This window comes from Penicillium manginii (assembly GCF_028828005.1).
Source record: "Penicillium manginii strain IBT 31320 chromosome Unknown utg000005l:1.0-5665137.0:1.0-5668048.0, whole genome shotgun sequence".
NCBI lineage: Eukaryota > Fungi > Ascomycota > Eurotiomycetes > Eurotiales > Aspergillaceae > Penicillium > Penicillium manginii.
The window spans coordinates 1862202-1884961 of record NW_026643106.1 but is presented as its reverse complement, the minus strand read 5'-3'; the positions used below and the strand labels follow the sequence as shown (position 1 = coordinate 1884961).

Genomic DNA, 22760 nt, shown 5'->3' with positions numbered 1-22760 from the left:
TCAACGTAAGTTTCACTTTGCTTCACATTTTTCCACTCCAATCTTCACTGCCAGTTCGCAGCCCTCGGCGACCCTCTCCGGCATGCTCAAAAATGGAGAGTGGGAGCTCTCGCATCTGAATTGAGTGCAGTTGCCCAATAGTCCCGCCATGGCTTCTTGCACAAAAATAGGCAGAGCTTGATCTTTTTCGCAGAATATGTACATGCAAGGTAGAGTGTGCCAAGGCTCATGCATAACGGCATCCTCGAAAACGGCACGAGAGGTATGCGTCAGCTTGGAAATCCATTTCTTCTGATCTTGTGGGGAAAGGTCGTGGTAGAATGTTTGAGCTTCATTTGAAGAGGTACAATAGTCTCCCTATATTGCGTTAACCACCCACATACTTCAAATCAAGGAGATTAGTATAAATTACCTGCACATTCATCCACGGCAAGTAATTACCGCCCAGCATCTTCAAGAGGCTGTCACCTTGCTTAGCAACAAATGCGGCCATGTATACCAGCATGATGACGCCGCCTTTTTTGCCCTGCTTTTGTCTTTCGGTATACTCCAACCCCTTCACAGCGCCCGCACCCACCATCCCGCCATATGAGTGAGTGACAACCACGATTTTTTTGCCCTGGTCGACGAGCTTTTCAATTTCACTCTGAACAAAGATGGTATCATCCGTGAGCCCTTTTGATGGAGGCTCAGCACCGATCGAGGGAAGCGCTAAGGCTTCGGTAGGAATGTTGCGAGATGACAGGGAGGCACGAACAGCGTCGAACCCATCGGGTCCATGCCAAGCACCAGGAACAAAAAGAATGGTGGGTTGATATCCGGACATGCTGTAGTATGCGTGATGTGTGCGTGGAATTGGAGGACACGAATTTCACAGAAAATAGTAGTCAATATGACGTTACAGCTTAACGACCAGCCCCTTGGTTTAAGTACCGATTCACCCTTAGTCTTGAGAGGTTTACTACCATATATCCGAAAGTTGATTTCATCGGCTAGTGTCCGGCGAGCCGGAAGAAGGTGGGAGTCTAATCGAGCCAACCCTCCAGCGGTCTGCCTTCACAGAGTGCTAATCGAACACGATGATCATCATCATCCGCACCATCTTTGGTTGTAGCGGGCAAGCTTCGGTATATTTGTGGGGTTATTGCTGCCAATTAGCACCCAACCCCCGCGCTTTTGAGAGACCCCCCCGGGATGGAGAGTCTAATTGTCGGATCTCGACACTCTCGGCCCTTCGGATGTGGGCTTCCTCCGTATCCGATCGGCATCGCCAGCGAACCCGACAAATGAATGGCCATGTATTTCCCTCCAATTTCCAAGACACAAGACACCCCATGGGGATTGACGAGAAGGGAAAATTGGATTTAAAATCCATGTAATCCCATAGGCTTTGAGAAATATCTCAGACTGGTGAAATACCCTAGTGAAAACGTCTTTGCGTACTTCAATATCTGGCTAGACTAAAAACTCGAGACTGCTCAGGAGCCCAGAGATTTTTGGCATTACTATTACAAGGAAAACTAGCTACGAGATTATATTGGGTAAATACATGGATTCAAACCTCATTGAAGACGGTAGATAATTTGAATTTGCACCTTAACATCAAATCCCTGTCCTATTATATAGGCCATGCCCAGGTGACAACCAAGCTGAGGATCTTAGAAATTTAGACATTGATACAGTCTACGCTACCCAAAAGCAAATAGCTTAAATCTACCACAAGTAACAGCAAAATCTATCAATCTGTTCACCATTTAAGAATGCCCGGATTGACGGCGCGGACCCGTCGATGGGACGGGCCCCTTCCATTCTACCTCCGATCATCGGATCTTTGCTAAACTTATAACTTACACCTACTATGCTCGTCATTGAATTACCTGCTTGAATGTGTCTAATAATATAACAGAGGCAGAATGTTCAGCTCAAATATCTCAAAGCTCCCTACACAGGGCCCGCTAGCAAAGATCTGTAAGCGCCCGATCACAATGGGCACGAAGCAAAATGCCCTGCCCGCCGCCTACTATCGCGGTGGAACGTCGCGGGCCGTGTTCTTCAAGCAAGAAGACCTCCCACAAGACCGCAAACAGTGGGACTCGATTTTCCGAGGCGTCATCGGCAGTCCTGACCCCTACGGTCGTCAACTTGACGGCCTGGGAGGGGGTATTTCAAGTCTCAGCAAGATCTGCGTCGTGGGCAAGTCCACCCACCGCGACGCTGACGTCGATTACACATTCGTCTCACTCGGTATAAAAAATACCGATGTTGACTACTCCAGCAACTGCGGGAACATGATCAGCGCCGTCGGACCTTTTGCTGTCGACGCAGAGCTATTTCCCCTATCTGGGAAGAACGTGGATTCGACCTCGGTGCGCATCCACAACACCAATACAGGCAAAATCATCCACTCTTCATTCCCAGTTGTCGACGGGGAGGCCGCTGCAACTGGTGAATTCTCAATTGATGGTGTCGCGGGCTCGGCTGCTCGCATCCAACTAGACTTTATAAACCCAGCCGGCTCAGTGACAGGGTCTCTCCTACCAACTGGTAGCCCGGTCGACACCATTGACGGTATCCCCGCGACCTGTCTCGACGCAGCAAATCCATGTGTTTTTATTCGTGCACATGACCTTGGCGTCGAGGGTAATCTGACGCCAGATGAGATCACTGCGCATCCGGACCTGCTTTCACGTCTGAATTCCATTCGCCGCCAGGCTGGTGTCAAGATGGGTATTGCAGAGACACCTGAAGCTGTACCTGGGAGCATACCGAAGATCTGTCTTGTTGCTGCGCCTTCATCCTCTAGTGCGCGAGATGCCTCGCAGAGCCAGACACCTGCTAATATTGATCTTTTGGCTCGTGCTCTCTCCGTAGGACAGCCACATAAGGCCGTTCCTATCACCGTTGCTCTAGCACTGGCGGCCGCTGCGCGAGTACCTAACAGTACAGTTGCAGATGTTGTTGCTGGAAAGAATCCTGTCGATGATGCGGGTATCACGATCGGCCACGCTAGTGGCAATTTGTTAGTCGGCGCGAACTTTGATGATGCTGGTGCATTGCTTTCTGCAACCGTGTTTCGCACGGCACGTCGGTTATTTGAAGGTCGCATATTTTGGAAGAACGATTCTCTCGCATGATTTGGGTTTCATAGACTTCGGGATTCAATTCCAAGGTGTATTTGTATAAAAAGAAGCATATCACATTATCCCCATACTTTTTTCTTCCGAGCCGGTAATAACAGTACACCGAAACTTTTTTCTAGTCAACGCCTATCTATGTCCATCTCCCCCCAATGCAAACAAGAAAAAGGTTGAAAACCACGATTTCACTTTTAGTTCTTTCTTCCCAAGTCCAAGTCTTTGACAAGCTTCATATCACCCTTACTATCGTTCGATCCGAGTCCAAAGAAGGGCTTGACAGCAACATCAATGGTCTCCTCGAATAATTTCCCAACAACCATTTCCTTGAGGTTCTCTCCAGTCTGGGCAAAATCCGGGAAGGCATTCAACTCCAGCAACCAGACATCTCCGGAGGCATCGACAAGGAAGTCAACGCCAAACAGCTCAAAGGCGTTCGGCAAAGTCTGGAAATGCACCATCATTCCTCGAGCTGCAGCTTCAAAGACCTCGCCTGTGACTGCGCAAATTTGCTCGAAGATCTTCTCCTTCCAGTCGGCGGACAGGCCTGGGACATGGTGGTCCAGGTCCCAGAAGCGGCGCACACTACCCTCATTTGAGCTACCACCCTCTTGGAAGCATGTGTTTGTCAAGTGTCGAGCTAGATCTTTGACCTCATCGTCCTCCTCATGAGGAGCACAATAAGACTTCGCGGCGAAGAGAGCAAGCATTTCTTTGAAAACATAGACTTGCAGCGAACCTGTTGCGAGAACGTAGGTTCGGATGTGGAATTTGCGATTGGAGGACGAAGGGAGAAGAAGCGGGGGGTCAATGTAGGGCTGTGCCATGAAATGACGCAGCTGGGAAGTGACAATACCGGCATCGTGCGCCTCGGTTGTATCTACCGATGCTTCATCTCTCTCAGATCCACTCTCCTCGTCATCGGAGTCTTCTTCCCACTCCTCAAAGATTTCGCGTAGTTGATCCTCGCTATTGAAGAGCCGAATACCTTGTCCTCGGTCACTCATGCCAGGCTTGAGAATCCACCACTCCTTTTCGGACTCGGGCCGCTCTTCGTTCTTCTCCATGCTTTCACGTAGCTCGTAAGCCTCCAATAAAGCCTCGTCGAGGAACTCAGCATAGTCCAGTTCAAAGTCGAATGCAGGTTTAAAATGGTTTCGCAAAATACTGTCCGGGTTTTTGGAGATCCAATTTGCTACCGTGTTGGATAGGTAATGCTTGCGGATCAGGGCCTTTCGAATGATGTATGCGTTGGAAAGGGAGGTCGATGGTCGGCACATGATATGTTCGAAGTCCAGGCGTTCATACTCGCGGTACTGGAACACAGGCGCAGAAGAATCGGGCAGGTCGGAGATATCGGAAATTCGTTGAGAGCGAGCCTTGCTTCCAAGTCGGCGGGTCAAGGCTTGGTCGACTAGAGCCTGCACATAGGGGTCATCACAATCGACGATGGAATACACTGTTGGCTGGTCATCCGATCTACAGGGACCACTTCTATCAGAATCACTCTGCACAAAGGAAGAAGAGATGGCAAACAGCAAGATATAAAAGTATCAAATGCAAAATGGGTAAAGGGGAGCATGACGTCTATCAGCTAAGCCAGATATCTAGTGTATCAATTCCATGTATATCTGAAACGAAACATCCATAGCCATCATACCAGAATCTCCACTCACAGCTTGATCTCGCCCTCGATGTTGGGTGCATGCATGAAACTCGCTTGAAGAGGCGTAACACTGATGGAAGAAAATAAAAGGTTAGCACTTTGGGTTGTGATGGATTTGCGAACAATGAGTTAGAGACTCACCTGGTCATCTGCTCCTTAACAGTCCATCCATCATTTCCAGGGGCATTCTCCTCAACACTCCGGTAAACATCTCCAAGGTTAGGGGCCCACTTGAAATGCTTGTGCTTTAGCTTAGACGTGCTCTCATCCTTCTGGGTCGAAACGGCTCCCTTGCCAGCCATCATCTCGCTTTCAATGCGTAACCGTTGTTCCTGCAGCTCAGGGTCTTCGGAGGCACCAGGGTCGGTGGCTTCGAAGCAACTACCCGTAGACCACTTATTCTGTAGCATCTTTGTGTATAAGACCTTATTCTGGCTGACACCAGGCTCTAACGGAACATTGACGCTGTACAAATCAACCTTATCGCCCCAATTGGCATAAAGATACTCGATCAGCTTCACAGAATGTTTCGATGCCTCAGCAATGATAATTGGGTCATGGTTGCGAGAACTGAATGCATATGACAACGCGACGGAGCGCTTTCCACACACGGCACCTTCCATCGCGGCACCGATGGTTCCACTCGACATGGCAAACAGTGCGGTGGTGTTGCGGCCATAGTTGGGCCCAGATACAACCATATCGATCGGCCCGCGGTCTTCAAAGTAATGGTACAGACCAACTTGAACGCAACTTGCGGGCGTCGAATCAATCAAGATCCATTCATCGCCGCCGTCATCAGGTTCACCATTGCTCCCCCGCGGGAGGTGGTGAACTGTACCATCCTCTTGATGTAAAGTACCTGGGCGGAAGTATGTCGGTTTCACCGATGCGCCCACGATATGTGCCTTACCAATCCATGATCGCTGTTGGTGAGGAAGAACGACCGAGACAGTGTGCCCCGCGGCCTGGAGTGAGTGCACGAGCGAATGCACGTACGGTGACGACTGGTTCGACGGTGGACCGTCGTCGTTAGTGACCTAGATTTGGGTTAATGATTTGTTTATAATACTGGATGTATAAACCTTCTTCCGGAGAAGAGGAGTAGGGGAGTGACGGACCAAGATGTGCATGTTGATTGCAATGAGGGGATGGAGGGGGGAAGGGAGAAATCGGAGATTTCCCCCCCGCGCGGCGCTTTTTATCGGGAAGAGTGGAAACCGTGGAACGTCACTCCTGGGGAAAATCACGTTGACATAAACATTGGCATTGACATTGGCATTGGGATAAGAATATCATGGGTATTGCGTTAAAAACAAAAGAATGCTACATTTTCAACCACTTTTCAACACATGTAACCTTCACTGATCCTCCTCGAGTGAATGCATTCGCCGTTTCTGTATTCCTCGGCCCTCTGCGCTCTCCAAGCCCGATCCAACGGCCTCAATTCCTGTCTCGGGATAGCTCTGCAGCAACTTAGTATCCACTTCTTCATCTTTCACCTTGACAACTTCATCCAAAGAGCTGGTCTCTTCTGTCTCGGTGTCATTCTTCAAATCATCGTCTGAATCCTCCTTGAGTTCTTCCTTTGGCGTACCCGACTGCCAGATCGAGCTCACTATGAACCAAGTCAAACTGGCCGAGCCCAACGAAATGGTCCAGAACATGGAACTGAATATCATAAAAGACATAATTTTCCAGCGGTACATGAACCATCTAAGATAGAGTTAGTCATATTTCTTCACAGTATTAAACTCCCCGAGAGATCTCACCGCATGCCGGTAAATCGGGCTCGGAACTCGACTTGCACGGAATAAATCTGCATCTTTCCATCGCTCTGGAGTTCGAGTCGGAGGCTTTGGGGTAGATTGCGCGTGCCCCGCCTAAATTCAATCTTCTCCATCATCGGTACCTCCAATATCTGGGCTTCACGTTGCCAGCCCACCATGTACAAGGGTAGGCGCAGTACTCGCCGCGCAACATCCACGAGAGGAGAGGTGTAGGTCAGGATAGCCGGTCGACGAGAGTGGTGGATTGGATTCGGTTTATTTGATACGGCAGCTAGGCCAGAGCCGGATGGAGGAGCGAGGAGAGTGAGGTCGACCATGAAGTTGCCCACATCAAGGTTGGAGGGTGTAGGAGGAACTTCGAGCACGACGGCGACATCGTAGGGCTGGGAATGCACAAAATCGGGCTCAAGGGAAACAGTACCCCAAGGATGACCGTCACTGTCAGGGAGATGGGTGTCAGTACGCGGGGTGAAGGAGAGTATAGGAGACCAGCATTACCCGAACTGTAGGTGGACGTTTTGGTCGATCCCGACCGTGGGAATGAATCTGAGGTAAAATATTGCATATGCGATTCCCGAAACACCTAAAAGAGCGAGTGTGGCAATGGTGAACAAGAAAATGTTGAGGTAAATGCGGAGGGCGGTCCTGGAGAACAGCGCGCGAAATGGCGCCAGGAACGCGTCCTGCCTGATGTTAGTGTTGAAGAAAAGTGGAACAGACATGTTACATACAAAGACAATAGCTTGTGAGGATGGACTCTCATAATCCATTTCATCATCAGTGTACTCGGAGTCAGCCATGTTGCAGGGGTGGTGGAGGTGTTGCAAGCAGTTGGAGACAATCCAAGTTCCTCGGTAGCTCAGGGTGATCTTATCGCCTCCCCACTTTGGAAGTACGAGCACACCGTGGTATTCATAGACTACAGACCAGAGCGAACAGGTTCAAAACTACTGAGATTATAACTCGGCAATGATTGAAATTCACCTCGAATGTTCTTGAGATATGTAGCAAATTACTACTAGTCAATTAGTTAGTTGCTACGCTACCTACCACCATCATGATGGTAGTAGGAAGGGAAATGATCTAAAATTCCAAAAGTATACCTAGCACGAATGAATGATAGATTGAACTAATGATTCCCACCATGAATGCAGAAGACCCTCAACTCCAGCTTTTACAATCTTATCATTACAGGTCGCGCAGCTCTTGAAACGCGAAAATATCATAATATCTCAAGCCATGCGCAAATCGTGACACACGGGTAGAAAAAGATGCATGCAACCCCCCACGCCCACCTTGGCCTTCACATGAAACGTGAGACATGAAAAAAATAAAATAAAATAGAAGTGTAAAAGCAATGGACCCCATGGAGAAGCGCAAGGAGGAGTGGAGTGCGGTGTGGTTGTACCGTCGGGAGAAAATTCGTAGTTGAGGGAGGTAGCAAAGATTACGCAATGGGACGAGGGCTTTGCTGTTGGATGTGTTGCAGGAGAGCGTCGAAAAGACGTCCAATCTGTAAGAAAGTATGTTAGGGCCGGTTCGGGGCCGGGGATAGAGAGGATACAGAACGGAATAATAAAAACATACCTCAGGGGCCGCTTGGATGAAGGGGAGGCGGAAGAAAGAGTAGCTGCGGTTTTGCAGAAGCTCTTGCAGGGTAATGATAAGACCCCACGGGTGCGGACGATGGACGATGAGTCGCTCCAGCAGCACACGAATAATTTGCTGGCGGATGTCAGACTCATCCTGCTCAGAGTAGTCAACACCAAACAGACGCAGGATGGTGAAGCTAAAGAAGTAGGTGTGGCTGTTGGGGTATCGCAGCTGGTTGGCCATCGCGCTCAACAAGTAGTAACGAGCCTCGGGCTGCATTGCTTGGGCAAGTTTCTCCAGAAGAGCGGCATGGTTGGAGTTCTCGAAGACGCTTCGGGTATTGCTCTTCGATGCGTGTTCTGTAGCAGCTTGTTGGCCAATGTACAAAACAAGCGCGTTGACTAGAACAACATCGACATTAATGGGCTGGTAGAAAAGAGCAGTATCGCGGGGTTCATCGTTGACAACAGTGTCACAAATTTGTTGAACCACGGCTTCAGATGCATTGTCACTCTGCAGGACAGTATCGATGACGTCCTTGAGGTTTGCCTGCTGCAGGGGGGGCAGCAACATTGCCTGCGATCTTGGGGATCTCCCGCATCTCCTCAATTCGCTCAACCTTCAGACCCTCACGGAAAGGATCGGGAAGCTTCTGGAAAGATGAAGGGTAGGCGCTGAGAACCAAGTTGCGAAGCTGGGCGCAATGAGCGGGGATCACGTTGCAGAATTGGAAGTGGTTCTCGGCGACAAACTCCGGGAAGTCGTGGTGAAGGATTAACAAGATGCGGAGCACTCCCTTATACAAGTCCTTGGCGACATAAGAGATGTTGGCTGCCTTGAGCTGCTCACCAATGTAGGAAAGCAAGACCTGCATGATCTCACAGTAGACAGCCCAACCGGCACGTTCGGGCATGTTGAGCATGTCAGACATGAAGACACGATGGGAGACTAGTGAAAGCCAGCCGTAGACGAAGCTAGGAAAGTAGCGGGGCTGCAGGGACAGGAATTTGTTAGCCAGTGCAAATATCATGCCCTGGTGTTCCTCATGAAGCTGGAGACCTGCAACGGAGTATTCGCACAGGATGCTAGAGAACAGGCGGAAGAAAACACGTTGGTTGAACGCCTCGCCACGCATAACTTGATGGTGATTAAGAACCAAGACAAGAGATGAGAGAATGGAGCCAAAGTAAGCAGGCTTGCTGAGACTGACAGCGCCATCATTCTCTCCTTGAGATTTGACCAATAGAATAACAAGCTTGGCGAGGGCGTCAACATAGAGGAAAGCCTCATCCAAGCTGCCATTGGGGTTCTGAGACTCATGCTCAAACATGGCGACAGAAATGTCAATGCTCAGGCGGAAGAACAATGCAGAGTCCTCTTGCAGGTTCATGACTTGGCGGTTGTGCATGTCCTGGAGGAAAGAGAGGTAGGTACGCTCGTTGGCACCAGAGGCCTTGTATATACCAATCCACTCGCTGAAGATGTACTCCATCTGGTCACGCTTGGACCTAGCCTGATCACTGAGTAATGGGTTGGCGACTTCGGGAATTCCACACTCGCGCAGCTTGCGAATGATCTCCAAGGCGGGAGCAATGTTGCCATCCTCGGAGAGCCATTGGCTCATGGCATCCAAGCTACCAGAGAAGTCGGAGCGAAGAGCGGAGGGCTCGTCGTTGAAGAGGACACGGCTCATCAGCGTGTCGAGCAACTCGAGAGCGCTGACATTCTTTTGCATGATGAGGCGAGTGAGAACCATATCCACTCGGCGGATGTCAAGAAGGCCTGCGTCGATGAGAGCAACAGTGACAGGAACATTAAACATGTGCTCGTCGTCAATCTCCGCAAGAAGCGCCCAGGTGTACCGTGCGATCACTGAGGACAAGTCACACAGCTTGGCGAGAAGATGAACAAGAACCTCGATTTCCAGAGATCCCGAAGATTGGCCGTATAGAGTTGTGCAAACCTTGAGGGAGGTCAACCGGGCCAACTCCTCGCCATTAGGAGAGTTCAGGATAGCGCGCAGAGCTTGGTTGTATTCTTGGAGGACAGTGCTCTCGCGACCAAGGTCCTTAACATGCTCTTCCGGAGCGTTGCGAGCGGATTGTTGAAGTTCAGAGATAAGATTCTCGACTCGTTCTCTTGGGCTCTGCGTATCGAGGAACCCATTCGTGTGGACGGGGATCTGGGAGACAGCGTGCTGAGGTTGGGGGGTGCGATGAGGGGACCGCAGGCTGTTCGGCCGGCGTTGAAAGGTTAGGGATAGCGGGGTAGGTGTCTTGGAGCACGTCTGGAAGAGGACGGCCAGAGTCGGTTGAAACATTCTGAGGATGAGTAATAGCGGTACCACGCGATTGGCGAGCGAACTCTTCGTAGATTGCCAGCTGCTCCTTATTAAGTCCCCCGGGGGTTTGACGGTAGGGCTCGGGAATGAAGAGTCCCCAACGATTCATTGACGGGTCAATGAAAGGCTCATTGGGACGAGTAGCGATGTGGCGACGCCGAGCCTCCAGTTGGGCCTCAATGACCTTCTCGATCTCGGGAAGAGACTTCTCCTCGGCTGCTTTCTCAACTATGCCACAGGCAGCATCCAGATTGTCGTTGACGCACATCAAAATCAAACCTTCGGGCATAGGTTGATCAGAGTACTCTTGCTGGATCATACGAATATAATTTGTCATGCTGACTTTGAGTGGCTCTTTGCAGGTGACCAAAGCCAGACTGCCGGCAAGTTGACGCACCATGATTCCAGCGGCATGGCGGAACTTCTCCTCGTCGGGCTCCATGGCAAAGTCCTTAGAAACAAGTTGGACGGTAGAGATAGAGGCAATGGTCACAGAGCGCTCCACAACCGGAGTAATAATTTCCGCAATAGCACGTTCCACCGCAGTGTGCACAATCTGCCTCAGGACACTCTGGTCAACCATGCCGCTCGCTGACGGGGGCAAGACCAGAATCTTATCAAGGCTAGGTAGAGTGGACATGATAGCAGCAGGTGACAATCTTTCGTTTCGAATGCCCTGGTTGAGGGCAGTGAGACCCATATCCTCGAAAGCTTCCAGGCCCTCTGGGATGTTGGTGGTGGACAAAGTCTCCTCGACGTGGGCGGTACGGTCACGAATGCCATTAGAGGGTTCGATGGTCTTGTGGTCCAGATCAAGATCTTTGCACAGTACCTCAATCTCGAATTTAAGGTTGAGTTTCAACTCGGCGAAATGGTACAACTCTAGAAGTAATCCCAAAATATCCATCAACCACGGGTTTGGGGGCTTGAAGACTGTAGATTTGGTCGCTTGAACCAGGACCTTGCACGTAAAGGGAATCGTAACCATGAGGCGTGAGCTGTCGTAGCCTTCCAAGAGCAAGCCCTTGAAAAAGATGTTCTTGTGCTTGATGGGCTTGTCTTTGGCGATAGTCAGTGAGCCGAGCCAGGCGCCGAGATTCTTGAGGTGGCCACGATCCTGAGACGAGTTCAAGGTAGCCTCCGAGTTCAAGAGCTTGGCGACACTGACGTAGGTTTCTCTCAGAACCTCGGTCCAGAGAATTCGGTCGTCGATGCGGTCGAGAAGATCCAGGTATAATTGTTGGAAGTTGGGCTGCAGCTTGGCACGCTCTTCGACCAAATAAGCAGCAAACCACTGGTGGTGCTGATCCCGCAACACTTCACGCAAGTCCTGCAGCTTCTCTTCGATGTTTTGTTCCGAAACATTGTTCAAGACAAACAAAATCTTATCCTGGATGTCTTCGTTCGGATCCTCGTAGAGATCGGACCGAATGGGAGCATCCACCTGCACGGCGCGGAACTTTCGCGATGTACCATCATTCACGACGACATCCTCCACGTTGCCATTGGTGAGAAGAGGGCCGCCTAGATCTTCGAATTTGTTCCCATTCTCATGGCTGCCGCCTTGCTCTCCGAGAACTTCCTCGGCCTTCTGGAAAATAGGTGTGCCTGCAAGGCTAGGGATTTGAAGCAGTAGATGGCAGAAGCCAACCCATTCGGGAAGACGGCCGATCAACTGCTCGATGGCCTCCACACCAAACTTGTACATCGGATTGTGGACTTCGTGTTCCCTGACGGCCTCCAGGATCATGCCTAGGCCAACCTTGAGAGTAATGCCGTCGACCAAGCGGAAATTGATGATTCCGCCGAACATGACCGCAGTCTTGGTCAGAGCCTCGAGAGGATATTCGTGATAACAGTGATATTCGTCGACAAGACCGTGGACCATGCAAGCGAAGAGATCTTGCTCCTCGGGTTCACGGGAAGACTTATACTTTCGCATCAACTCCAACATTTCACGAAGCGACAATTCTTCGTGGTACATCTTGCCAAATAATTCCTGCATTTGCTTGTCAATGGTCTCAGGCAAGGTGTTACCATTTTCACCGTTCGCATCAATGATGTCGTCGAACCCTTCACCGTAATTAATGAGTCGGGGGTAGGTCTGAATACAAATGCGTTGGACGGGGGTGAGGTTCTCGCGGTCACCAACGTACTCCTCCAGTACCGACAAAAGAGTATATACGGTTTTCACAGAAAGACTGACCATCTGAGGAGCCGGCTGTTCCTTTCGTTGGACATGTAGCTCATCCTCAGCCTTGATCCTCAGGAACTTAGACAGCAGGCCGCCCATATCAATGGGCCCCTTTTGAGAAGCATTTTGAACCCATTGCTCGAGATCAAATGAGCTCTTGCGATGAGAGTAGCAGGCAAGGTCTAGCGCGAGACCGTTAGTGAAACCGAGCAGATATTCGAGCCAGCCATAGGCCGCTGCATGTTCATAAATCGCTGCAGTGGCAGTAGGGTCCTGGGTAAAAGCAGTGAAAAGCTGCTCGGAAACCCACTGGCGATCCTGGCGCCAGGCTCCATGAAGGGCCAGTTGGTAGCCATCCTCTTGTTTGGAAATGAAAACAACGAAGGTTCGGAGAACGAAGCTCTGTTGGACACTAGACCATGGCTGCGGAATGGCGAGAGCGGAAACAAGGAAGACGGGGAGATCGTATTGCAAAACTGCTTTGATGAGAAGTTGACTTTCAGTAGCGGCCCATGAAGCTTGGGAGAACAGAGCGAGGTCGAAGATTGCCCTCATGGCGTCCATGGAACGAAGGGGTGATTTAGAAGCGCGTTCGCCCTGCAGTTTCACAATCTCAGGCGCATCGTCGAAGAAGTCGCTAGGGAATGTTGCACGAAGATTAGGAATTTGAGAAGCGTCGGTTCGCGAGGCAACGAAGGCTGTCAGGAACGACATCTGCGTGTCCCGATGTTCCCAGTCTCCGCCCCAGAGCTTCTGGATGTCCAGGGAGCTGTCATCGGAGGCAACAGTGGTCAAAATGCTATACAGTTTGGCGAATTGCTTGGGATCCACTCTCAGGCCCTCCCGATCAAAGGTCCGAAACACCAGAGTCCAATCAATCTGCTTGTCGGCATAGGCACTCAGAAGCGTCTCGGGAGAGAACTGCTGCCAATACTGCGACAGAACCATGAAGAGAAGAGCACTGGCAAGTTGTTCCTCGCTCCAGCTATCGGGTCCTGCTGCATTGACCACTTCGGTAAGGGTCTCCGTGTTTGCAGTTGCGCGTGGGCCCTTGGAGTGTAGCTGTCTGACGAGAGTATAGCGCGGGTTGACAAAGTTGAACATCTGGAGAGCTGAGGAAACCTCCAAAGGCATATCCAAACCCATCTTCTGGCATCGCAGGTTCACAGCGTAGACCAGCTTGGCCTTGACATCATCGGTGAAATTGCGGGGAGGGTAAAGGATAAATCGTTCAATCGTGATTCCAAGGAAAGAATTCTGGTAATCCTTGGTCGTTTCGGATGGGTTGGCCAAGCTTTGGAGGAAGGGTGTGGTTGAGTTCGAAAGGATGGCGTCGGCTAAGAAATGATCGATTAGTCGTAAGAAAGACAACTCGTGTGGAGACAAACAAACCTTTAGCACGAAGATCTGATTTATTAGTCAACTTAAAAGCCAAAGCGAGCGCAACCTTAACAATGGGATCGAGGCGGAAATGATCCAGGAAGGTTGACAGGTCGAAGTCACGGAAGATATCACCCTCTGAGGTGTCTACCGTTTCGGCAATCTTTTGTGCTTGCTCGATGTCTGTCGCAACTTTGTGCATTTCCTGGGTTAAAAGGGGGTAGTTGCCCGCATTCTCGACGGACTTGTTGACGCCCGGGAAGATTTGAGGGGCATTGCCCGTAAGAAGACGGCGAAAGTATTTCGAAAAGACCTCCATTCCGTTGGATGTGACGAGCTGGTGAGTGAGTCAGTACTCCGTAGGGAAATCATGAGCGGGGTCAAGATTTACCTTGTGTATCTGGGCGGCTTTGGTTTCCCACTTTTCTTTGCCCTCCTTCTCAGTGATAGAATCTAACAGTAGGAATACCTGAGCGATCGAGATCTTGGTGAGAGACGATTGGCTCGAATGAGCAGCAGCCGATCCGGGCTTATCAGAAGCGAAGCCCGTGGGTGAATTCACGGTTGTGCCGGATGACAGAGGTGAGAAAGCGACGCCTCTGGTAGATCCTGGCCCACCACCTCCTCCAGATCCTCCACCACCCGTGATGGAGCCTGTTACGGAAGTGAAATGAGATCCCGCTGAAGGGGTGTGTGCGCGGAACTTGGGGGAGGAGAGCGAATGGGACTGCTGCGAACTCGATTGCAGTGAGGTGAACGGAGAGGGTGCAGGTTTGGGGCTGCCCCCAGAAAGGCCCCTTGTAGAGCTCAGAACGGCAGAGAAGGAGGAGGGAGTCGAAACCCCAGGGCCTGCGTCCAAGCCCCGGGAAGATGCAGAGGTGACGGTGGAGGAGAGATTGGTCGCGAGAGGAGTCAACCCACGACGAATGCCGGACTGTGACGTGGACCGACCCCAGGCACCAAATTCAGGCCTGGTCGAAGAAGATTTATCGGTGCCAGAAGCAATCGACGATTGGGCGGAAGGGTGAGGGGGAGGGAAGGTCATCTAGGAGACGCGATCATTTGATCTGGAGGTCCAAGGACAGATTTTTAGGCGGGCGCAGTGGACGAGACCGTTATAGCCGACCGGTGAAGAGGTGAGTCGTGCGCTATTGGGTGATAGAGGGGGGGGGATCGGAAATGAAGATGAGGGGGGTTGTGTGGAAGGGGAATGGATGGCGATGCGATGAGAGAGGTTGGAGGATTCCCTTCAAGGTGAGTGTGGTCGGAAGAGTTTCTGCCTGAGGCCAGGTCGGGGGGTAGCTTCGGGGGTCGGGCAGCCGGGGCATACTATGGCTACAACTATATACTGTACTTACAAAGTGATTCAAGCTGATCCTACAATAGACAAATTGACATCTTTAAACTTGACTAGGATTCATTTTATGTTATACGTAATTCCACTGGATTCTCAATCATCACTCTGAATGCATGATGCTAGTCGCGTGTCTTAACTAGGGCCGCATTGTCGACTTAAGTCACATGACCATATTAGTCATCCAGGCCTGCACGGAGCACAGCTTCCCGAAATGGAATAGTGGCAGTAGTACATCATGTACAGAGTAGTATCCTACCTGCTAGTTATACCATTTGATAACTACTAGTTTATCAACTTGCTCCATTATGTAAAAAGTTGCCGCTGGGGCCATGCCAATGCTGGTGCCTACTTTGGATCCTTTGTCAAAAATCCCAGTTCATCGGATAGTTCTGCAACAAGAGCTTTACCCGACCCTCGCGCCTACCAGAATTGATGACCCAGTTCATTCAGGAGAACGCCCCAGTGCATAAATATAACCAATTGGCAATTGCAACGGCTTTCTTGAGCATAGCTGATCGACAAATGTCTTTTTCACATATACGAGCCAGCCAAGGATCGCAGCCGGATGAGGACTATGTGCAAATTTAGAGAAGCACAATCGTAACAGCTCGATTGTCTCATGGTTGCTATCCCAAATCTCAGTGTGGCACTCAGCGATGAGAGACTCGGAGTTTAACTCATCTAGCTGACTGAGAGCTTCATTAATTTCCGGAGCAAGGTTGCCTGACTGCATCTTCCAGAAGTCATATTTTGAAAAGATGCTTCCATGAAGCCATGGCTCAATGATACAGAATATCCTGCGCCCACCCTGGTATAGCTCCCATGCGGCGGTCATGGTTCCCAGCATGAGCAGTTTCTCGCCGCGGTATTTAGCACTGAGACATGGCAAAGCGAAGCTAATAACCATGACAATGGCGGAGCAGGCAAAAATAGATTTGCATGTTTGTGGCGTCCATTGATCCAAGGCCTTTTGGAACGAGCTACATGACAAGCTGCTATATTCAAACCGCTGTATCGAGATACTTGAGGGATTTCTTAGGATCACAACTTGTGGCTGCTATGTGCAAGGCAGCGAAGGCGAGCATGCTGTGGGGCAGATATTCATGTGAATAGGCTTGCTGGGGAATTGAATATTGCCAAGCGTGCGCATCTGAACGATCACCACACAGACTCTCATAAGAATCCGTTGCAAATTTGTGCATTAACTCCAGGCCCCGAGCACTGTATCGGAGCTCATAGTCGGGCTTTTTTCTGGGAAGCTCTATAGCTTGTCTATCATCAGGCACTGCTCGTTGAGGGGGGGAGCCCTGCTTAGAGGCTTGGGAGACCTTAAAAAGGTGCAACAGAGCTCTCGATGTACACAGTTGGCGCACTGCGGACGTCCCTCATCGCACTGCGATACTCAGGAAAGTTTAAAAAGCTTGGACGCATAAACTAAGGACATATGATCTTACCTTGACATGTCGCTGTTTGCACTGATCACACCCCTTTTGAGATTTCCGGTAAGATCGCCGAGGCGGCGCCTTTTTTTGGCCCACCCAGTCAGTTGTAGAGTCACTCATAGCAAGCGCCTGAGCCTACTCTGAATGAGCCACTCAAGGCTACTGTGACACGACGCAATGGACTCACTCAATACTGTAGCTAGGAAGGAAGGTAGTTGAAAACTGAGGACTCGCAGTCTTAGTACAGTGATGAACGCGAACGCGACAAATATCAAGATTGGGGGCTAAACCACAACACCATAATACATTGGCGTTAGCTTGGAAAGACAATATCTGGTGCCGTATCCCACGAAATTCCTCCTCAATCCCATTCTCGTCGCACATAATGGCATACATATGTACAAAATCCGGCCCTCGATGCCTGTTCAAAGCCACAACCTACGACTAGTACTGCCAAAAGGCAGGTAGGTACGACTAATTTATCCGCCATACCTGGGTATTCTTCCGTTTAGCAGGAATAGCCCAGCTAGTCTTAGAAATACACCAATTATTGAGGCTGGATATTTTTCACTTGGGTATTTGTCAGATGTGATGTGGTCTTCATTCTATTCCAAGCTGCTGGATGTGGCGTTGCGATTTTTGCTGGGTCTGATAAAGCGTGAAAGACTGCTGGTAATAGATACTATTTTCAATGTTTAAGTTGGTATATCAATCCAGGTTGCCAGGATGTCAGCGTGTGTTTTGTTAGCGGCTGATTTCTTTACTACCTTGTGGAAAGGTTATCGTCACTAAATGCAAGCTGAAGGTACGTCTTTTGGTGACACAGACGATCAATTTGAACGGATACCTACTAGGTACGGTTTATGCTTACTGCCGAGATGGTGGCATACCTCGTGGTTCTCATCCGTTGTAAAGTATACCAGTGGGCACTAATGATCAGAGAAGTTTCTTGATACACAGCGAGAGGGAATTTTATGGTTCACAATGGCACTTGAGTCTAGTCAACATCATGATGTTACTACTAACCTCTGGCTTGAACGCCGACAATCCTATCAGGTTCGCCCTATCTCTATTGCGCTTGAGCATTTTCCACACTGGAGGGTGGGTGCTTTCATACCCAGGGTACCTCGAGGCAAGTCGATGAACAGAATGATCAGAATGCCCAAGATATTAAATTTATGAGTTGACTGTAGCGGGTAGTAGTTGCCTTAAGATCATCTATCTTGTATTTTGGGTTGAGACAGATGCTAATGGTGATATCATCAGACGCTAGAACAGGATATGAGCCTATGAGCTCCTAAAAGAGACAAAAATCGGTTGCACGGCATAGATCGAAACCAAACATATCACAAATACCCGGAGCCGCGCCGGCTGCTCCAATTAACGCCAGAGAAAGTTGAACACTCAACAATAAACAAAGAAATTTCATATATACCCCAACAGGGGAAGAGAAGCTGCCAGTGCGCAAAAAGAAAATAGATAGGATCGTGTCATGCCGCAAGTTTCGCAGAGAATCGGCAGAGCAAAATGAGACTGAAAAGATAATTCACACATTGGAGAAGAGAGACAATCGTGTGCACATAAACCGATGCTAGTGGGAAGGCCGTTTCAACGCCAACGCCAGAGGTCCCAGACCTAAAACCAAGATGGAGAAAAAATAATTCGCTCAAACGACAGGAAAAATGCATTTAATCAGCAAAGGATAGACAATAGCATGGGGTAGCATATTGCGCCTTTGCTGTGTATGTCTGCTGAGCGCCACCTTGACTATCGATGTAGGTAGTTGTTGGAGTTGGCTCATTCTCCTTGATATCGATGGTTTTATATGGAATAGGCGATGCTTGGCCAACAGAATTCACTTGCATTTGCTGACAATAGGGTGCGACTGCTCCTGGCTGATCACGTCGTTCGTCGACTTTGATCTTTCGCGGATAGCTCGGAATCGATACGCCCCGCTTGGACGCACTATCGGCAGCCGCAGTACTGGCAGCCATTTGATCGTTGGTAGAAGCTGTGGCATCTGTGGAAGTCCCCGAGGTTGTTTGGTTGACGTAGATGAAGAATTCCATCTGCGTTTGATTCCACCAGCAGAACCACGGTTTATCGCCGGGCTGTGCGACCTGTTTGCGACTCAACAAGCTCAAGAAATCCTCGTCCCCAGGCCATGCCCGTGCGGATACAGAGGAGCTTTGTTGGAATTTCGAGTCGGGCACGACGACCAACTTGTCGAATTTGGCCTCGAAGAAGAGAGCAGGGCCCAGGCTGGTATCGCTGGTGTCAATTGCAAAGCCCAATTTAATCGCAGGTTGGGTCATGTAAGGCGGCTGAGCCCCGTAGCTGAAACTTGAGGTTGAGGTTGGGTTGGGGAAGATGATAGTGTGGTGGTGATCGTCATTTTCAGTGACAGTAACTTCGAGGTGGCTCGGCTTGTCCATGCACTTCCAAGCGCTCTTCATTGTGTCATCGTCGACGCACATTGCCGAAGAATTCTGATGTACCATAGGAACATAGAATGTGCCAGTTGGAACCGACTTGAGGTTGCTGGGGGTACTGGTCATCGTTGAATAATCCTTTTGTGGTGTTGCAGTGACCGTCACGATGTGGGGACCGCTCGATGAAGCCGCAGCAGCCTCTTTTTCGGCCTCAGCAGCACGCTTGGTACCCAGGACACCCCCAATCACACCGCCAATGGACCCTCCGATCAGCATCACAGTACAAATGAGTACGATAGTCCAGACTGGAAGACCGCAGCATACTGTCTTTTTTCCTTTTTGTTTGAGCTTCTCCTCAAATGCCATGATACCCGTTGCTGCTGCTGCCCTCTGACCGGCACTGCTTCGGTTATTGGTCCCGCCATTCTGATTACTGCCGCCGTGCGCAGAATTTCCAGTATAATCAGCAACAAGGGGTCGAGAAGACGTCTCAGAAATGGGTGGTTGCTCCCTTGAGACCGAATTGAGCTGTTGGTCCTCTGGTGTAGAGTTCATGTCCGCCATATTCTCTGGAGTCGGGGGTTTGGGGATGACCCCCGTCGGGTATCTGGAGTAAGGTGGTAACGGTTCTGTGTGACCATCTGGCCCGATGATGTCTCCAACATCATCATCGCGACGACTCTGCGGCGGCTGGTAAGGGGGATTGTGACCAGGGAACCCGACAGGGATCACATCATCGTCATCCATCCCTTCTTCAACAACATTTTGAGTGTACATAGCGTAAGGGTGTTGTGGAGCGGCTGTTTCGCCTAGCGGGCGATCGGGTTGACGGATAGTCGAGGTGCTTCCTACGCTTGGGGAGCGGCTGACACCAACCTGGGGGTACATAGCATATGGATGGCTGGGCCCAGTGGCTCCGGTATAGGGGCTCAGAGCCCGGGGTATCGAAAAACGGGAAGAGACGCTTTGATTTCGCTGAGCGACAAAGGGGGAATTGTTGACCGAGTTGATGGAATTGCGATTGTTGGAGAAGGCACCTACGCCCTTCTGAGGGAGGCTTGATCGGTGAGCCTCCTCAAAGGAGAGACGAGCGTCATCGGCGAATGGATTCTCATTCTCGGTCGTCGCGGTACTAACGGCCTTTTGAGGGTGGTGAGTTGAGCGAAGAGTGGTCGAGGAGGCGATAGAGGCGGGGCTAGGGGCACGTTCGATCTGGTCGACATCGATCGGTTCTAATGAGTATTCATCGGAAAAGACATTTGGGTTGGAGACGCGTGAGTTGCGACCGAAGGAGTAGCGAGGCATCGACATCGAGTCGCGGGTTTGTCCTTGTGAAAGGCGTGGATTCTGGGATGACCGTGATGCCGAGCGAGAATGGTGTCCAGACATTGTCTTCCCTAGTTACGGCAGCCCTATCGGGCCACCTCTTGAATCGGTTTCAATCCGTTTCGCAGGCTAGCCTGGGGGGGGGGGGGGAGAGTTTGAGGCGACGAGTGGCGAGAAGCGACGATATGGCGGGAATATGAATTTGTTGATCGTTAGGAGTTGGTGGGAGAGACGTCGTAAAAGGGTGAAAAACGAGCGAAGGAGGGCGAGATTAGTGATGAAGGTGGAGGTGGATGAGGAAGGAGGTCGAATTGGATGATGTGAGAGTGAAGGGGGCCGGGGTTTCTGTTGGTTTGGAGACTCAGTGTGACGGCGGTAATACGTCGGGAGGGGGTGTCGCAGTGTTGCAGACCACCCAAGGGCCCTGTTCTGTACGTACCGCCTGAAACATTCAGTACCTACTCCGTGTTCACCATACCTTCTACTTATTGAGGAGTACTCTCTCTCTCTATCTCTCTCTCTATCTCTCCTTCTGCATCAAATATCTGCCTTCACCTTTACCAGACTTCCTCTTCCTTTTTCTCCTCGCAAGACCCTACTTTGAAGACCCTGCCCATGGAGAATCCCCATCGAAGAGGGACCCTTTCACTGGGCATGATCGACTGGAACCTCCTCCGTGTGCGCTACAGCCACTAGGGCGACCGGGCTAGCGACTAGGTCCTCCTTTGGCTGCACACGGTGGGTCTGGGCATCGCCACCACCCACCCCGGCTTAGGGAAAAACGCAGTCTCTGATGTTGTCACCGGAACTGGTCTAGAGTCTAGACATTTGGACTCGAATCTCAGCCTTGTCTTGCCTTTGCACCTGTGGAATATCCCATCTATCTCTATCTCTTTCAGAGTCCTATAGGACCGCTCATTGTAATCTCATCGCCTACAATGACAATCCCTGGATCAAACCCCCAGCACTTACAGGCGCCCAGTCTAAACCCGAGGGACCAATACGAAAATCGACTCTCACCGTATGACGGTGGATCACAACTCTACACAGCCAGCGGTTCTCAACATCGCGTTCCGCTCGGCAAGTCCTGGCCAAAACTTGGCTGCCAGGAAAACCCACCAGAGTATTGAAAAACTCAATCTTGGCCAACTGGGGGGGGGTTTCCATCGCCGACCTCTTACATGCAGCCCTGCTCAGGCTGGGCATGACGGATATCTCGGATCTTGCATACATGAACACTGCCCACAAAACACAGCCGGACTAATTGTTAGCCGTCTGAATTCTACATAATGTATGGAGTACGGAGTACTCGCTCGACTTATTTTTAGGACTCTGAAGATGGTCTACACTGAAACAGCGTAAGAGAGAGAAAGAAATAAACCCCCCAAATTCTCTTTCTCTTATCGCGACCGGTCCTCGGCTTGGGCAAAGAGTCTTTGTTTCCACCAAAACCCCAGAACCCGTTTCATCACTGCATCCCCTGGTCGATACAAAACCTGAGCGCGAAAATCACTGCCGGTAAACTAGAAATCTAGACGGGGGACCCGTGGAACGAGTCAGAAAGCGTCTAGAAAAAGACGGGCCCACCGCCAAGAGTAGTTTAGGGCTTTCGGGCCCCTCCCGGCATGGAGTTCGCGGACTGGTGTACATGTACATGTATCTGCACTGGACCTTGACCGAATCCTGGCGCAAATGCTCCATAGCCGCCGTGAAACTTCGGGTGATGACGGCGTTTCAGCTCCTTTGCTGTTGCTGAGCGACTCAACATGCCTCAACGCGGGGTATGAATCAGGTGTGCGTAACGTAGGGCCCGCATCCAGGAACGGCTCCATATTTTTCTTTCGAATGGGCCTTGATCGACCTCACTGTCTTACAGCCGATAGAGGCCTGGACCGATGTTTGTTGTCTGGGCCATCTCATCATCGCAGGTGGCCCCGGCGCTTAGATGTGCCTAGTTGCCCAATTTGATCCCCTGTCCACTTCTTTGGCCAGACCTCAGAATAGGGATAAGTGTGCCGATTGAGTGACTCTTCAGGTTGCGTGCATATGATGAAGTGATGCCACGATATGATGGGCCGTGGTGCCTGCCCTCAAAAGATCGATTG

General features: G+C 50.5%; 7 protein-coding genes across 7 annotated transcripts; 1 reads left to right on the top strand and 6 right to left on the bottom strand.

Moving 5' to 3' along the window:
• Positions 1 to 12: 12 nt before the first annotated feature.
• N7533_007080 (alpha/beta hydrolase) lies at positions 13 to 826 on the bottom strand (the record flags this gene model as incomplete). Its single annotated transcript, XM_057103730.1, has 2 exons — positions 13 to 357; positions 413 to 826. 2 exons carry the CDS (start codon positions 824 to 826, stop codon positions 13 to 15), a joined length of 759 nt encoding a protein of 252 aa, XP_056958687.1.
• A 1087-nt stretch (positions 827 to 1913) lies between these two features.
• Positions 1914 to 3134, top strand: N7533_007079 (DUF453 domain protein; the record flags this gene model as incomplete). The annotated part of the gene is made up of 1 exon (XM_057103729.1): positions 1914 to 3134. One exon carries the CDS (start codon positions 1914 to 1916, stop codon positions 3132 to 3134), a length of 1221 nt encoding a protein of 406 aa, XP_056958686.1.
• A 194-nt stretch (positions 3135 to 3328) lies between these two features.
• Positions 3329 to 5933, bottom strand: N7533_007078 (uncharacterized protein; the record flags this gene model as incomplete). Its single annotated transcript, XM_057103728.1, has 4 exons — positions 3329 to 4613; positions 4811 to 4870; positions 4942 to 5840; positions 5922 to 5933. 4 exons carry the CDS (start codon positions 5931 to 5933, stop codon positions 3329 to 3331), a joined length of 2256 nt encoding a protein of 751 aa, XP_056958685.1.
• Positions 5934 to 6161: 228 nt separating this feature from the next.
• N7533_007077 (seipin) lies at positions 6162 to 7390 on the bottom strand (the record flags this gene model as incomplete). Its single annotated transcript, XM_057103727.1, has 4 exons — positions 6162 to 6516; positions 6573 to 7028; positions 7089 to 7273; positions 7322 to 7390. The coding sequence occupies 4 exons, from the start codon at positions 7388 to 7390 to the stop codon at positions 6162 to 6164; spliced, it is 1065 nt and encodes a 354-aa protein (XP_056958684.1).
• A 647-nt stretch (positions 7391 to 8037) lies between these two features.
• N7533_007076 (CCR4-NOT core subunit CDC39) lies at positions 8038 to 15143 on the bottom strand (the record flags this gene model as incomplete). The annotated part of the gene is given in 6 exon segments (XM_057103726.1): positions 8038 to 8103; positions 8178 to 8735; positions 8755 to 10380; positions 10409 to 14055; positions 14111 to 14435; positions 14490 to 15143. 6 exon segments carry the CDS (start codon positions 15141 to 15143, stop codon positions 8038 to 8040), a joined length of 6876 nt encoding a protein of 2291 aa, XP_056958683.1.
• A 754-nt stretch (positions 15144 to 15897) lies between these two features.
• On the bottom strand, positions 15898 to 16362 carry N7533_007075 (C6 transcription factor; the record flags this gene model as incomplete). The annotated part of the gene is made up of 1 exon (XM_057103725.1): positions 15898 to 16362. One exon carries the CDS (start codon positions 16360 to 16362, stop codon positions 15898 to 15900), a length of 465 nt encoding a protein of 154 aa, XP_056958682.1.
• A 2223-nt stretch (positions 16363 to 18585) lies between these two features.
• N7533_007074 (uncharacterized protein) lies at positions 18586 to 20718 on the bottom strand (the record flags this gene model as incomplete). The annotated part of the gene is made up of 1 exon (XM_057103724.1): positions 18586 to 20718. The coding sequence occupies one exon, from the start codon at positions 20716 to 20718 to the stop codon at positions 18586 to 18588; it is 2133 nt and encodes a 710-aa protein (XP_056958681.1).
• Positions 20719 to 22760: the final 2042 nt, after the last annotated feature.